General features: G+C 36.6%; 1 protein-coding gene across 1 annotated transcript in view; it reads left to right on the plus strand.

Annotated features, from left to right (window-relative positions):
- Positions 1–600: 600 nt before the first annotated feature.
- Positions 601–12,561, plus strand: part of EPHA7 (EPH receptor A7) — a gene marked incomplete at its 5' end in the record, with an annotated part of 145,074 nt that continues 133,113 nt past the window's right edge. Inside the window, 3 exons of the mRNA XM_009876711.1 lie at positions 601–702; positions 1,671–1,735; positions 6,018–6,687. Of these exons, the coding sequence (XP_009875013.1) occupies positions 601–702; positions 1,671–1,735; positions 6,018–6,687 (837 nt within the window). The remainder of the gene's footprint in view (positions 703–1,670; positions 1,736–6,017; positions 6,688–12,561) is intronic.

Below are 12,561 nucleotides of genomic sequence, written 5' to 3' on the forward strand. Positions count from 1 at the left end.
TGCTGGCGAATACAAAACGTAAGGGATTGCGGCCATGGGACGTTGTGCTGGTGCTGAAATAGTTAAAGTTTTCTTCGTGATGCCTTCCCCCCCCCTCCAGGACCATTATAAATATTCCTGTTCAACAAACCACCACTTACACCACCTGCTTTTCTATAGAAAGTGTTACAACATAAAGCCCCTTGAATCCGAGCTTAATGAAATAAGCAGATAATCTTTCTAGAGAGAGACTATCAAACTTCCTTAATGAGTAATTCCACACATTATTATTATGGAAATATAGGTCTGGAACCTACTGTTTCGTGTTCAGCTAACATTCCAGATATTCCTAGATGAACCTTTAAATCACTATTTATTTATTTTTAAAAATTTTATATTTCTAATAATTCACCAAAATTTTGTGTTAAATTCTACTAGAAGAAAGGGCTAGAGCCAGAATTAGACCCATTTCAAAAGACCTGCTAGAAGTTGCTTCAAGTTACAGCCATAAATCATGCACTGAAATATCAGTACTTAAATGCTGTGTATAAAGTTATAAATAGCTTTATAGTTAAAAATATTCTGAATAAATTTAAATTGGAAATGCTACTTTTTATTTAGTCAAATGGAAGTATGAAGTTAAATGTGCAGCTTTGAAGAAGGAATCTTCAAAGCGTACCAAACCTAGACATGTGGTTGATCACTCTACAGGTTTGGCTGTTTGTAAGAAGGTATTACAGCGGGGGGGGGGGGGGGGGACACATTGGACATTAGAAATACTTAAAGAAACTTATAATATTATGCTATGAAAGTACCTTATAGCTATAATGGAAATATAAGACATATAGAGATGTATGTTTAAGGTAATAGAACATCAGTAATATAACCTCCATTATGTACAGTAAAATATGTAAGAGTTGGTTTATTAGGCTGTGATTAACCACTTTCAGAGATGAGGTTATGTTTAGCTGAAAATAATTGTGGTGCTACTAGAACTGATGTCTTTTTGTATGGAAGTGTCACTGGAGTATACTGACATGAAGACTTTAGTAAGCCATTAGCATAAAGTGAATTAGTCTGTTTTTTTTTAATGTAGTATTTTGTGTATTTGAAGTGTGAGGTAATTGCAGAGTGTTTTATTTTCTGTTCTCCTGGTTGTCATTTGTTTATAGAATTACTGCTTTATCAGTTAAGAGACATCTTATTTTTTAATTTTTTTAATCTTGAGAAGACTGTTGCTTTTGCAGTGCAACTCCTGGTAAGATATTGACTACTTCTGTCTAAATCAGTTTGGAAAAGTGTTGAAATATTAGTGTGTATTGTTTTAAGCTCATTGTAATAACCAGCATATGGGAAATCTCCTTCTTATGACAAAGGAGATGAAGGGAGAATGCATCTTAATGACTGATTAGTTACACTTTAGAGCCCTAAGAAAAATAATACACTTTGATTTAAGTAATGAAATTGTTAAGATTAATGTATATCTGCTTATATGTGGGTGGTACGTAATCATTTAATAATCTATTTACAAGTAAATGTGTAGTTGTGATTGCATGCAGTTTTTTTAATATGAAGAAAAAATGTTAGTTTGTATAAAAATGTATTATCACTTCTTAAATTCAGACTTTGTTTTTTGGTTTTATATTCCCACTTGTATTTAAAAACCGGTGGATTTTTTTTTCTTTTTTAAGTAATATTGCTGGACTCTAAAGCACAACAGACAGAGTTGGAATGGATTTCCTCTCCTCCCAATGGGGTAAGTACTCCAGGCAAAAATTAAGTTCCTAAATCTGAATAGTTATTTTACTAAGACAATCAAAAGACTTGGTTTAAACTAGCTCCCCCCCTATTTATCTCAGCAGCCGTACCAAGTGTTTACGGCTTTTTCATTTTTAGAATGGAAGGAAGCATACGTCAGGTCACAGGATACAAATGTACAAGCTAATGAAAAGCAAGAGTCTTTTTAGAAACTCACCTTAGTGTTCTTGGTAGCTTTATGTTTTCTAGTGTAATCCTTTGTGCCTTACAAGAAAGCTCTGTAAATTTGTAACATGCTACTTTAAATCACTTTTTCCTTTTTCCTTTAGAAACAGCAGGTTTACTTCTGTGTGGAAACTTTATAAAAATATGTTTTTCATTTTCTGTATAATGGGTGATCATAAATTTGTTTACGATGTTTTCTTTGTAATTGAATAGCACAGATTGAAGTGCTTTAAAATAAAAACATTTATGCTGCAGATGTGTTTGAAATGACATTCCAAACTGGAAACATCCCCAAGTCTTTAGGAGCCTGATATCTGGAACTAGGCACAAATGATGTGGTTAAGGCCATCTCCAGCTTGCTTACAAATTAATCTCATGGTACTCTGTGAAATGTAACATTGTAAAGTACATCATTATATAAATGAGAAGTTTAGAAACATCAGTATTGTCTTATTTATTATATACGTAAAGTTGAGAAATGGGCTGCTTTCAGTCTGAATTGCAAGTGGTATCAAACCCCTTCTTCCTCAAGCCTCACGGAAGAATGTTTTCAGAAAGATGTAATGGGGATATTGTCCTACCTTAGCTCAGTCCTACCTTAACTCGGTCTGACAAATCATAAGTGATATGGACAGTTCTTGCTCATGGAAGCAGACTTGCTGCATCCATTGCGACTAGTTTCATGAACAAGGACTTGAGGGATCAGGCCTGTAATCTTCAGCGCATTAAGAAGTCTGGAGCCAGAAGAGCGTGAAGTGTGAGTGGGGATATAAAAGTGTAACAAATCCTTTAAATAAGAAGAATGAAAATCTGAAAGTGCCTTTCTTTAGGAGCAAGATCGTAAAATCAATACAAGCATAAACTGGAAATGAATCTAAGGACTTCAGAAAAAATGTAATGCGAGCTCTATGTGTATGATGGCTAATAACCTCGACATTAGCGTTTTGCACTGATTGAAGCCTTTACCAGAGGTGTTGGAAAGATGAGTTTGGTGGCAATTATATTAGGCTAACCTGTAGATAATGAAAGACATGTCAACACATGTTACACATGTCAGCATACTGAAAGACAAAAGCAGAGTCAAATTCAACAAATAGTAGAAGGCGACTTTCAGAGGTAGAAGCTAATTTTAATCAGGAATTAAAAGTGAATCAAAACTGATGGCTGGATTTGTATGCATGAAGATGTTCAAAAATATTTGCCTGTAAATTAACGTGAACGTACAATTTTAGTAATGGAATTCTGAAAATAAGTGTTTTTCTAGTTTTAATTACTGAATATTCTACTATGCAATAAAGACTTTATGGGAGTAAAGACAGAAAATCTTGAGAGAAACTACTGCATCATCACAGTACAGAATATCAGCCAGACACTCATTAAATGCCTTGTTCAATTGCAAATGTAACATCTAACAATGATCTCAAACATTGTTAAGATAACGAAGAAGTTAAAATATCATATATTGAAACCAATACAACAGGACACATACAAGTGGAATTGCATGTGTGTCACTAGATGTGGTAGCAGGATGAAGAAAAGTTGAAATTTCTTAGTGTAAAATATTTCATGGAATTGATCAGTTTGAAAGACTATAATGAAACATGACCTCAGATGGCATAGGTGAAAACAGATCCTGAAGTACTGATTTTTATTTTTATTTTTTTACTTCAGAGAAGTGCAGGTACACTTCTTAATTTTTTTAGAAAAAAATATTCTGTGGCTTTGGGAAAATATGGCAAGAGAGACTTCAGCGTTTAATGCTAGAGATAACTTAAAGTACGACTGCTTGTCTAAATTTAGTTTTTCATGTTGTTTTCCTTGGCTGTAGCATAAGAATCTCCCTGACATTAGATAGCTTCATGTAGAGGGCTTTTGCCTCCAAAAAGGCTAATTTCTATTGTATTACAAAAGATTTTTTTTCTGATTTTTTTTTTTTTTTTGTGAGGGTGGGAGGGGGGAATACATGAGGATTTGTTTTGATGAAGCAGTCCACATCAAAACCCGAGGAATTGGAGTCTATTTTGTGGAGCATTAGAGTTACTTTCACTTCAAAGATATGAGACATCGTCTAACTGGAATATCTCATTGCAGAGTCTGGCTTGGTATTTCGAGAGAGGAATGCTTACACAAGCTAAAAAATGAAACAAAAAAACCCCAACCCAACACTACCCAATATGAAACAGAATATAAAAATCACTAAAATTTTAGGCTTCATATCTATTTTATCATGTCTGTATTTTGGGTTTTTTTGTGTGTGTTTTCTATTTTTCAGTGTGGCAGAGCAAAATGCCTCAGTCCAGGGCCCCTTTTTTCTTTTTTCTTGTTTGTGCTAATTATTATAGAGGGGGAAAAAAAATCTTAGTCATTTAGGTCTAACAAATTTATTATGAAGATAGACTTTCTTCTGTATTGAGATTAATACAGTTCCATATGTAATCAGTTCAGTTAATGCCATGAGCATTTAATAATAAATTTCAATCATTTAATACCATATGCATATATAATACCATACATCCCACATCTATATTAACTGTAGGTCTTTGAAATACACTTTGATATTAACAACTTCTGTGCATTTCAGCATCTGCAGCTGTGATGTGTTTTGTGGTAATAACTTCAAGCGTCAATTCAGCCACATCTGTTTTGGTTTTTTTTTTGGAAGGAATAGTACACCAACATTAAAATGATCTCATTTGCTTTCAAATAGGCTTACAAAGTACTGTATACTGTGTGGCTCCTAGTCTGTGAAACCAGTGCCTTCCATGGTTGGTTACTGGAGTAAGAAATGTCAGTGGTTGCTCTGTCCTGCAGAGGTGCAGAGGATCATAGTCCCACAAAGCACTTAAGCACATGCTTACCATTAAGCTCGTAAGTACTATCATTGATCTTAAGCGAGAGCTTAAGTGCATTATTGACACAGGGCCAGAGGGCTAAGTGCCATACGGAGAAGTCATGGTAGAAGCCTATATCATGAGGTGAGGATAGCTCAACCCTCTCCCCTAATTTATTACAGCTGTGGGTTCTGTGGTGAATTAAATGTTACAAGAAATGTGAAAAAAAGGTGAGAGACAGATACTGTTTTCGTTACACCTGGGCAGATCCGGCTGGCTGATTTCGGTGGAAGGTTTGCTATTGCCAGAGGTGCTAATTCCCACGCCACCAAGGGCTGTTAAAGACTACTGGGCTGTTACAGGCTTACCAGTTTGTTACCTAGTTGTTATCCTAAAGAGAGAACAACAACAAAAACCAGGCTTGGAACCAGCGAACTTTCAGTCATGTGGGTTGTTCTTAATTACCTATGTAATCTCATGGCTCATTTGAACTCCCCTCTAAATGAAGTTTGCTCCTTTTGACATGGATGTAGCCACTGAAAAAAACCATGGGGTGAGGAGGTCCCACTTGTCTGTGGTTTGTAAGTAGAACAGAAGGTGGACTAAACGAAAAGGAGACAACCAAAATGTTTTCTTACTTTCAGGCTTTTAGTTCTGTTCATTTGCTCTTGCACTCTTTCTCTATGCCACTTTCATCATATAGGAGTGAAAATCGTCTGACTTCCAAGTTTCAGGGCCTGATCCCATGTTTTCTGTACAATTGAAAGTTCCACTGGAAGTTTTATGTACACAAGTTTTATGTACTGTAACACTAGGCAATTTTAATTTCTAAGACTTCACTGATTTGAAGTTTCTCTGGAAGTGAGGCCGTGTCCCTCCTTTTGGTCTTTACTCACCCAAAACTGTCATGACCTTAATGAAAAATGGGATACCCTCGTGTGTAATTAGAACTTGGTACCTGAACAGCCTTCTCTGAAGCTTCTTCTTTACAATGATACCCGTGATATGACTTTTAGAAGTTATTTATATGTGGGAAAGACATACAGAGAGCGAGAACCTGCAGCTCATTTGTGTGCTTAGGAGTATTTTAACATTAACCTACTTTTGAAACCATACTGTTAAAAAGAAGGGAGACTTGAGTTGTGTAAAGCCTTTTAAAATACACAGTAGTTCCATTTGGTGGCATACTTATTTTGTATTACTAACTGTTTGTTATTGTTTTAGTGGGAAGAAATTAGTGGACTGGATGAAAACTACACTCCTATACGAACATACCAGGTATGCCAGGTGATGGAATCAAACCAAAACAACTGGCTTCGGACTAACTGGATTGCAAAAAGCAATGCACAAAGGATTTTTGTAGAACTGAAATTCACTCTGAGGGATTGTAACAGTCTTCCTGGAGTTCTGGGGACTTGTAAAGAAACTTTTAACTTGTATTATTATGAAACAGACTACGACACTGGCAGGAATATCCGAGAAAACCAGTATGTAAAAATAGACACTATTGCAGCAGATGAAAGCTTTACCCAGGGTGACCTTGGGGAGAGAAAAATGAAACTTAACACAGAGGTGAGAGAAATTGGACCTTTGTCCAAAAAAGGATTCTATCTTGCGTTTCAGGACGTAGGGGCCTGCATTGCTTTGGTCTCGGTCAAAGTCTACTACAAGAAGTGCTGGTCCATCATTGAGAACTTAGCTATTTTTCCTGACACAGTGACTGGCTCAGAGTTTTCCTCTTTAGTTGAAGTACGAGGAACTTGTGTCAGCAGTGCAGAAGAGGAGGCGGAGAACTCACCGAAGATGCATTGTAGCGCGGAGGGAGAATGGTTAGTGCCTATTGGAAAATGTATCTGCAAAGCAGGATTCCAGCAAAAAGGAGACACATGTGAACGTAAGTAAATGTACAGCTTGCTGTAATATGTACATTATAGGTTATGTTCTACCAGCTTTTTCTTTTTCTTTTTTTTTTTTTTTCCAAGAGAAATACATCGAACCAGTCAAGGTGTTGGTCCTTGTACCTCTTGGTAATGCCCAGCAAGTCATAACTATCACAGAACGTTGTATCAGTAATCTCGAATATGAGTATTTAAACAATTTGTTTCACACATTTTGTGACAGAATTGTAAGGAAACTATAATTGAAGAAGTAAACTTAGAATGAGGTGTGCTTAGCACTGGAAAGAACACACACACAATAAAAAATGAGTTTGAGGCTTGTGTCGAGTGTGTAAAAAAATCAAACACAAAACATCTTTCAAACGTTTTCAGAGTAAAGTATGTTTTCCTTTTTATGGTACCTTTGTGCATAAAACTAACTCTAAACTTTTGGCTTGCCGTGATTAGTTTAAAATACTAGCAATTCAGAGACTACTGAGTTGTACTTTCTAACTCAGATTGACTCAGTTATTCATATCCTTAGAATTATACTTAACTTAGAATTATACTTTAACTTTAGCATTGCTGTGACTGGGGCTACATGCATAAGACATTTCTGCTTAGTGTGAGAAAGGATATTTCCTTGTCTTTACTTACAGTAAAAACAAGAGAATAGGCAGTTTTTCTCAAGACAGTTGTTTTCATGGGCATGTAACAAAACGTCTATCATTTTTATCGTAAGATAACACAAGGAGTTAATGTCACCGTATTTTTATTGTTAAGATAGGCAAACATTTATTGGTGAGAAATGTTGTAAATCAAAAAGTGGAAAAAAACCACTACAAATCTGCGAAAAGGTGAAACTTACAGAATCTCAAAACCAAAGCTGGCTGCAGTTACCGAGACTGAGATGTCTGTGTGAGGATTTCAAAACCTCTAGAGGATAGGGACACCTTAAACTAAAGTAAATAAATCTCTTTATTAATAATGTGTCCTCAGGAAAAAAACATGATTATGTTCTTGGTGAGTTTTCATGAAGAAATTCAGTACAAGGTGTAGTGAGTGGAGTTGATCTGAGGCCTTTGTAGTCTTGCACAAATCTTTCATTGTTCTGTTGGGAAGGGATGAGGGCTTATACACTGTGGAGGGTGATCTCATTAGGAGTAATTGTGATGTGAAAAACTGCCCCCACAAAACCATTCAGTAGACTGTTTTAAGGCTCTGTTAAAAATATTAAGCGCTGCATCCCATAGAAGGCTGTTGTGAGATGTTTGAATGTGTTTTTTTGAGCGACTGACTTTTTTCCTTTTCTTGCTTAACTTGCTCTTGATTACAGATCTAGTCATGGTTGATGTAATTAATATACTATTTATTTTATTTTTCTTTAGCTTCATTAAAGAAGAGAAAGTATCCAAAAAAGAAAGCAGTGTACGTTGGGAAGTGCGTGTCGGGCAGGAGCTTAGTGTGTGAGGGACGGATAGGGAAGAAATTGGTGTTTGGTAACTGAATTAGAGTAACCTGTTTATTAAACGGGCTCTTAATTTCTAACTGTGCTGATGTTGACAAAAGAATTAAATGATAACTTGTGCTTGAGTATAGTAGTGTGCTCATTTGCAAGAACACTTCCCATTTCTGGCTTGCTTCCAAAGCAATCGCTAAGAGAATACGCTATTCTGGAAAGAGTCCAGAGGATTATTTATGGTATTTTTCCTCTTTTCTTTCAGTGATCCTGTTAAGAGTTTCAAAACAAACTCTGGCTCCATATTGAGGCAAGTTAATGGATTTGAGAGGGAAAAGGTGGGAGGCAGGCACTCGCTGAATGAGTGCTGTTGGCAGCTCCGACTCAGAACGATTTGGGCGACTGTGGCACACCATAGTAATTGCCGTCTGTGATACTTGTTAGCCGTGTCTGTGCTCGAGGATGTTATTAAGTATGATCAACTATGTAGTGACCGATAATACAGCTGGCACACTGATACCGCGACTGTTTTTTGTGACAGATATTGAGAGAAAGTTATCTGAACGTTGACACTAATGCAACTGGCTATCTGTTACTGTCAAGCTGTGTAACAGATCAAGCAGAAGCAAGTTGGCATGTGCTTCCTTAACCCAGAGCTTTTATAGCCCTGTCTGAGGGCTCACTTCTGCAAATACTTTGTACCTGGCATGTTGTGTGACTTCTTTGGGACTACTCATGGCAGACAGCATTGTGCTCTGTCAGGATGGGCAGAAGTCTGTGATTCCTCTCTCACACTTGCTAAAGCTCAGCTGAATTAACACAATAGGAAGGTCTTTTAAAGATACAGAATAATACCTTATCTGGCTGTGTCATAGCAAAGGTAGGAGTAGATGGCCACATTGTAGTTCCAAATAGCTTTTCAGCCTGTATCTCAGCGGGGATTTTCATTTTTGTTACGCTAGCTTGATTGGCTGGCTGTGATTGAAGAATGTGTCCCTTTTGCATACAGCTTCTCTCCTGTGTGTGAAATTTATTGAGTTCAGATACTGAGACAATTGAATTTTGATTTATACACAGTTCTGCACTGGATGTGTTGCCAGAAGATTTTTTTTCTTGCATGAATATAAGTAACTGGTAATGCAGGGAACGATAAGGTAGAAGACAATTGTGAGCAGTGAAACACATAACTTGGAAAATGAGCTTCCATGTGTTCCTTCTTAAGTGCATTATCTTTCAACTTGAATTTTCTTTTTTTTTCTTTTGGATGTATACTCATTACTTCTTACTATAGGTGTGCCAAGGAGTCTGTGCCACCTCAGTAATCTATCATGATAATGCCAAATTCCAGAGAGCTCACAGTTGTCATTTAAAGCAAAATCTTAAAGCTGGATGAAGCAAACATGCAAAAACTAGATGAGCCTCTGAACTCTTGAGTTGCAGATTCCTTTGCTTATGTGCAAGGACACTATCTTATGTCTGCTGGTGTGTGACACTAGGTTTAAGCGTGGAAGTTATATGTTTTAAAGGATTGACTTGAAAGATACGTATCAAAGTATATTTTCTTCCAACATCATGTATTGCATCTGTTCCAGAAAAAAAACCCCCAAAAACAAAACCAAAAAAACAACCCACAAAACCGAACAACCACAAAACCTCAATCAAGTTCTCAGTAACTGTAGTGAAATTCCAATAGGTCTAACTTTTGTGTTTATTTTTTTTCTCACAGTGGAGTTCAGTCTTTGTGCGTGTAAGGAGCACGGTGATCAATGACTGGTATTTGAAGGAGAAAATAATTCTTTGAGAACTTCTAGTGTAATGTATTTTCCATCTGTTTCATGTTAGCTGAGGGTGGGGAGAGTGAGAATTATATTTATTTAATCGGAGTGGTAGAGTGGTATTTCACAAGGTAGGAAGCATCTCTTAATAGACTGAACTGAGAAATTACATAGATGATTGGGCACCAAGTCAAAAAATTCAGATTTTTAGGGGAAGCCAAATGGGTGCATTTTACTGTTAAACATTTTATAATACCATATGCATTAACAGTTGTTTTATTGGCCCCCAAATGGGGAAGGGATTATAGCTATTTGTATATTTTGTCTTGGTGAGGTAAAAAGGGAGCTACAGGCTTTTCTCTCCTAACTTTGTCATGTGCTGTACACTGTGCCAGACTGCAAGCTGCATCTGTTCCTTCTTTTTTTCTTCTTGGGAGAAACTTTTATCTCTTGACTTTGTGAAATATTACTTGATAACAGATCCAGAAGCCAAACTTGCCTTATGCTTGGCATATCTGTGGTAAAGTATGCGTGGCTGTGTTTTTTTGTTTGAATTTTTGTTGATTTTTTTTTTAATATTACTCCACTTAGGACCTGATGCACCACAAGTTTTATTAGTAGAGGGTGATAAATTAAGAGGGTAATGTGAATAAATTGCCATTAAAAAAATGCTACCGTGCTTCTAAAAAGCCTGAGTTGCACATACTGTGAATTAGGTGTAGAGTTTAGCCCAGGTAGTGTGTCCCAAAAGCTGTGGGTGACCTTCAGCTATGTTGATACCTGCGTTTGCAACTTTAAAATATTTTCCTTTGTGGAGAATGGTAAAAATGAAAAAAAAGTTTTTTCCGTGGCATTTACCTCATCAAGACTCTAAATGTTTCCTATTTTTCCGAAGACGAAGAAGAGTTACCTTTCTTCCATTTGCCTCCAAATTACCCTAGGGAAGAGAATGCAATTATTCTTAGCAAATTGAACCAGAGCAGAGAATGAGGATATCTCCGAGTGTTGTCATTTTCTCTGCAGCCAGTGAAAGTTCAACAGGAGTGTCTACCTCCTTTCCTATTTATCCCTAACATATTAAATAATTTTTCTGTCCCTTTTTAAAGAAAGGTCAATATGATCTGATATCAAGTCCCAGATATAACTGCATAGGAACTACTGGATTAAAAAAATCAATAATAAAAAAATTAAAAATTCATATCAATATCCTTCCAAAGGCTGCTAGCTGGGCTCAGAAAAAATATGACAGTTTCTTTTGAGGCAAAAGTTAAGACCTAGATGGTCAAGAATACTGAAGATGTTTCTACTAAGAAATGCAGAGCTGTGAGTCTTGGTTCCAGCCCCTTCTGGAGTTTCTAGAAAGTTGAATGTCTTGGCTTTCTTTCACCTGGGAATCTTCTGACTATGCATCTTGTCAGAGAGTTGTCGTAGAAAGATATAATTTCTTACTGTGTCATTATGAACACTAGACTGTTCTGTAAAAGATGATTTTCACAAATTTGTCAGTCTTGCTAAGTCATCTGGGTTTCTTTGACCTACCTTCTTCATGTCCTTCAGCTTTTTGGATGTCTCAACACAAAGAATAGGAGAGAGGAACTGTGTCTACTGTTAAACATGTCCTCTTTGAAAAGTGATTTCCAAATTAAATCGTACAGAAAGACTCGTGTTCTATGTGGTCAAGGCTAGCCATTGCCTGAAGAAACTGGTGCCTTCATGCTTTGTAGTGTTTGTTCCAGATCTCCACTGAGGTGCCTTTTGGCAGTAAGATACAGTTAATTTTCTGGTAGTGTTCCTTCACCTGAACTAGTTTGAATAGTATGATTATAGGCCATCGTAGTTTTGGTGATAGAGCATCCTCTGAAGTGTGACATGAAGATACGTGAGAAGTAACATGATGTTAAGCGGAAGTCATCAAATAGTGGTGGCAGTCAAATCTGGCTAGTTCTTGTCCAAAATGCCATCACAGTGTACCCTAAAATGGATTAACTGCAGAGCTACTGATGGGTTTAGTTTCCAACAAATTAGTTGTTTTGCTCCAGAAGAGCTGACAGGAGTGAAATAGCACATGCAGGTGGGCAGTTAGGAGCCCAGATCCTAGAAGTGAAATTGTTGGATAATGTATTTGAATGTAGAGCAGTTTTCCCTTCTCCAGCCTCTCTTCTTCCCGCCCCTCCGTTCCTCTTCCTAGATTATGTTGTGTCCAGGAATTAATTTTATTTTTCGTTTTGCTAAAATTTTTCTGAGTATCATTTTCTTAAACTAGATTTATTGTACTTTTTTTTTTTGTTAGATTCACTGCTGTGCACAAATTTTGAAATCAAAACAAAGCCAGCAATGAAATCTAACAAAATCTTGGCAATTTCTCCTTTAGTTACAGAGGAAGCACTAAAGCTGTCTTTTTACGGGTCTGTGATGCCACTGCTGAATTAACTGCGGTTGCTCAACAGCTGGGCTGTTAACTCCTTAGCTATAAAGTCTATCTTCTGTTTGTTCTAAATGAAGCTTTAGCTGGTCTTTAGAAATAGAATCACATTATGTCAAGTCTTTTGCCTAGAACCATACGTCTTGCTTCTGAAACAAACTTTTCTGCCCAGAAATCTTTTGCAAAAGGTGTAATAAGCATATAAGAGCTTTGTTATCATATTCTAATTTTAAAT

The sequence above is a fragment of the Apaloderma vittatum genome, unplaced genomic scaffold, assembly GCF_000703405.1.
Source record: "Apaloderma vittatum isolate BGI_N311 unplaced genomic scaffold, ASM70340v1 scaffold8089, whole genome shotgun sequence".
NCBI classification, from domain to species: Eukaryota; Metazoa; Chordata; class Aves; order Trogoniformes; family Trogonidae; genus Apaloderma; species Apaloderma vittatum.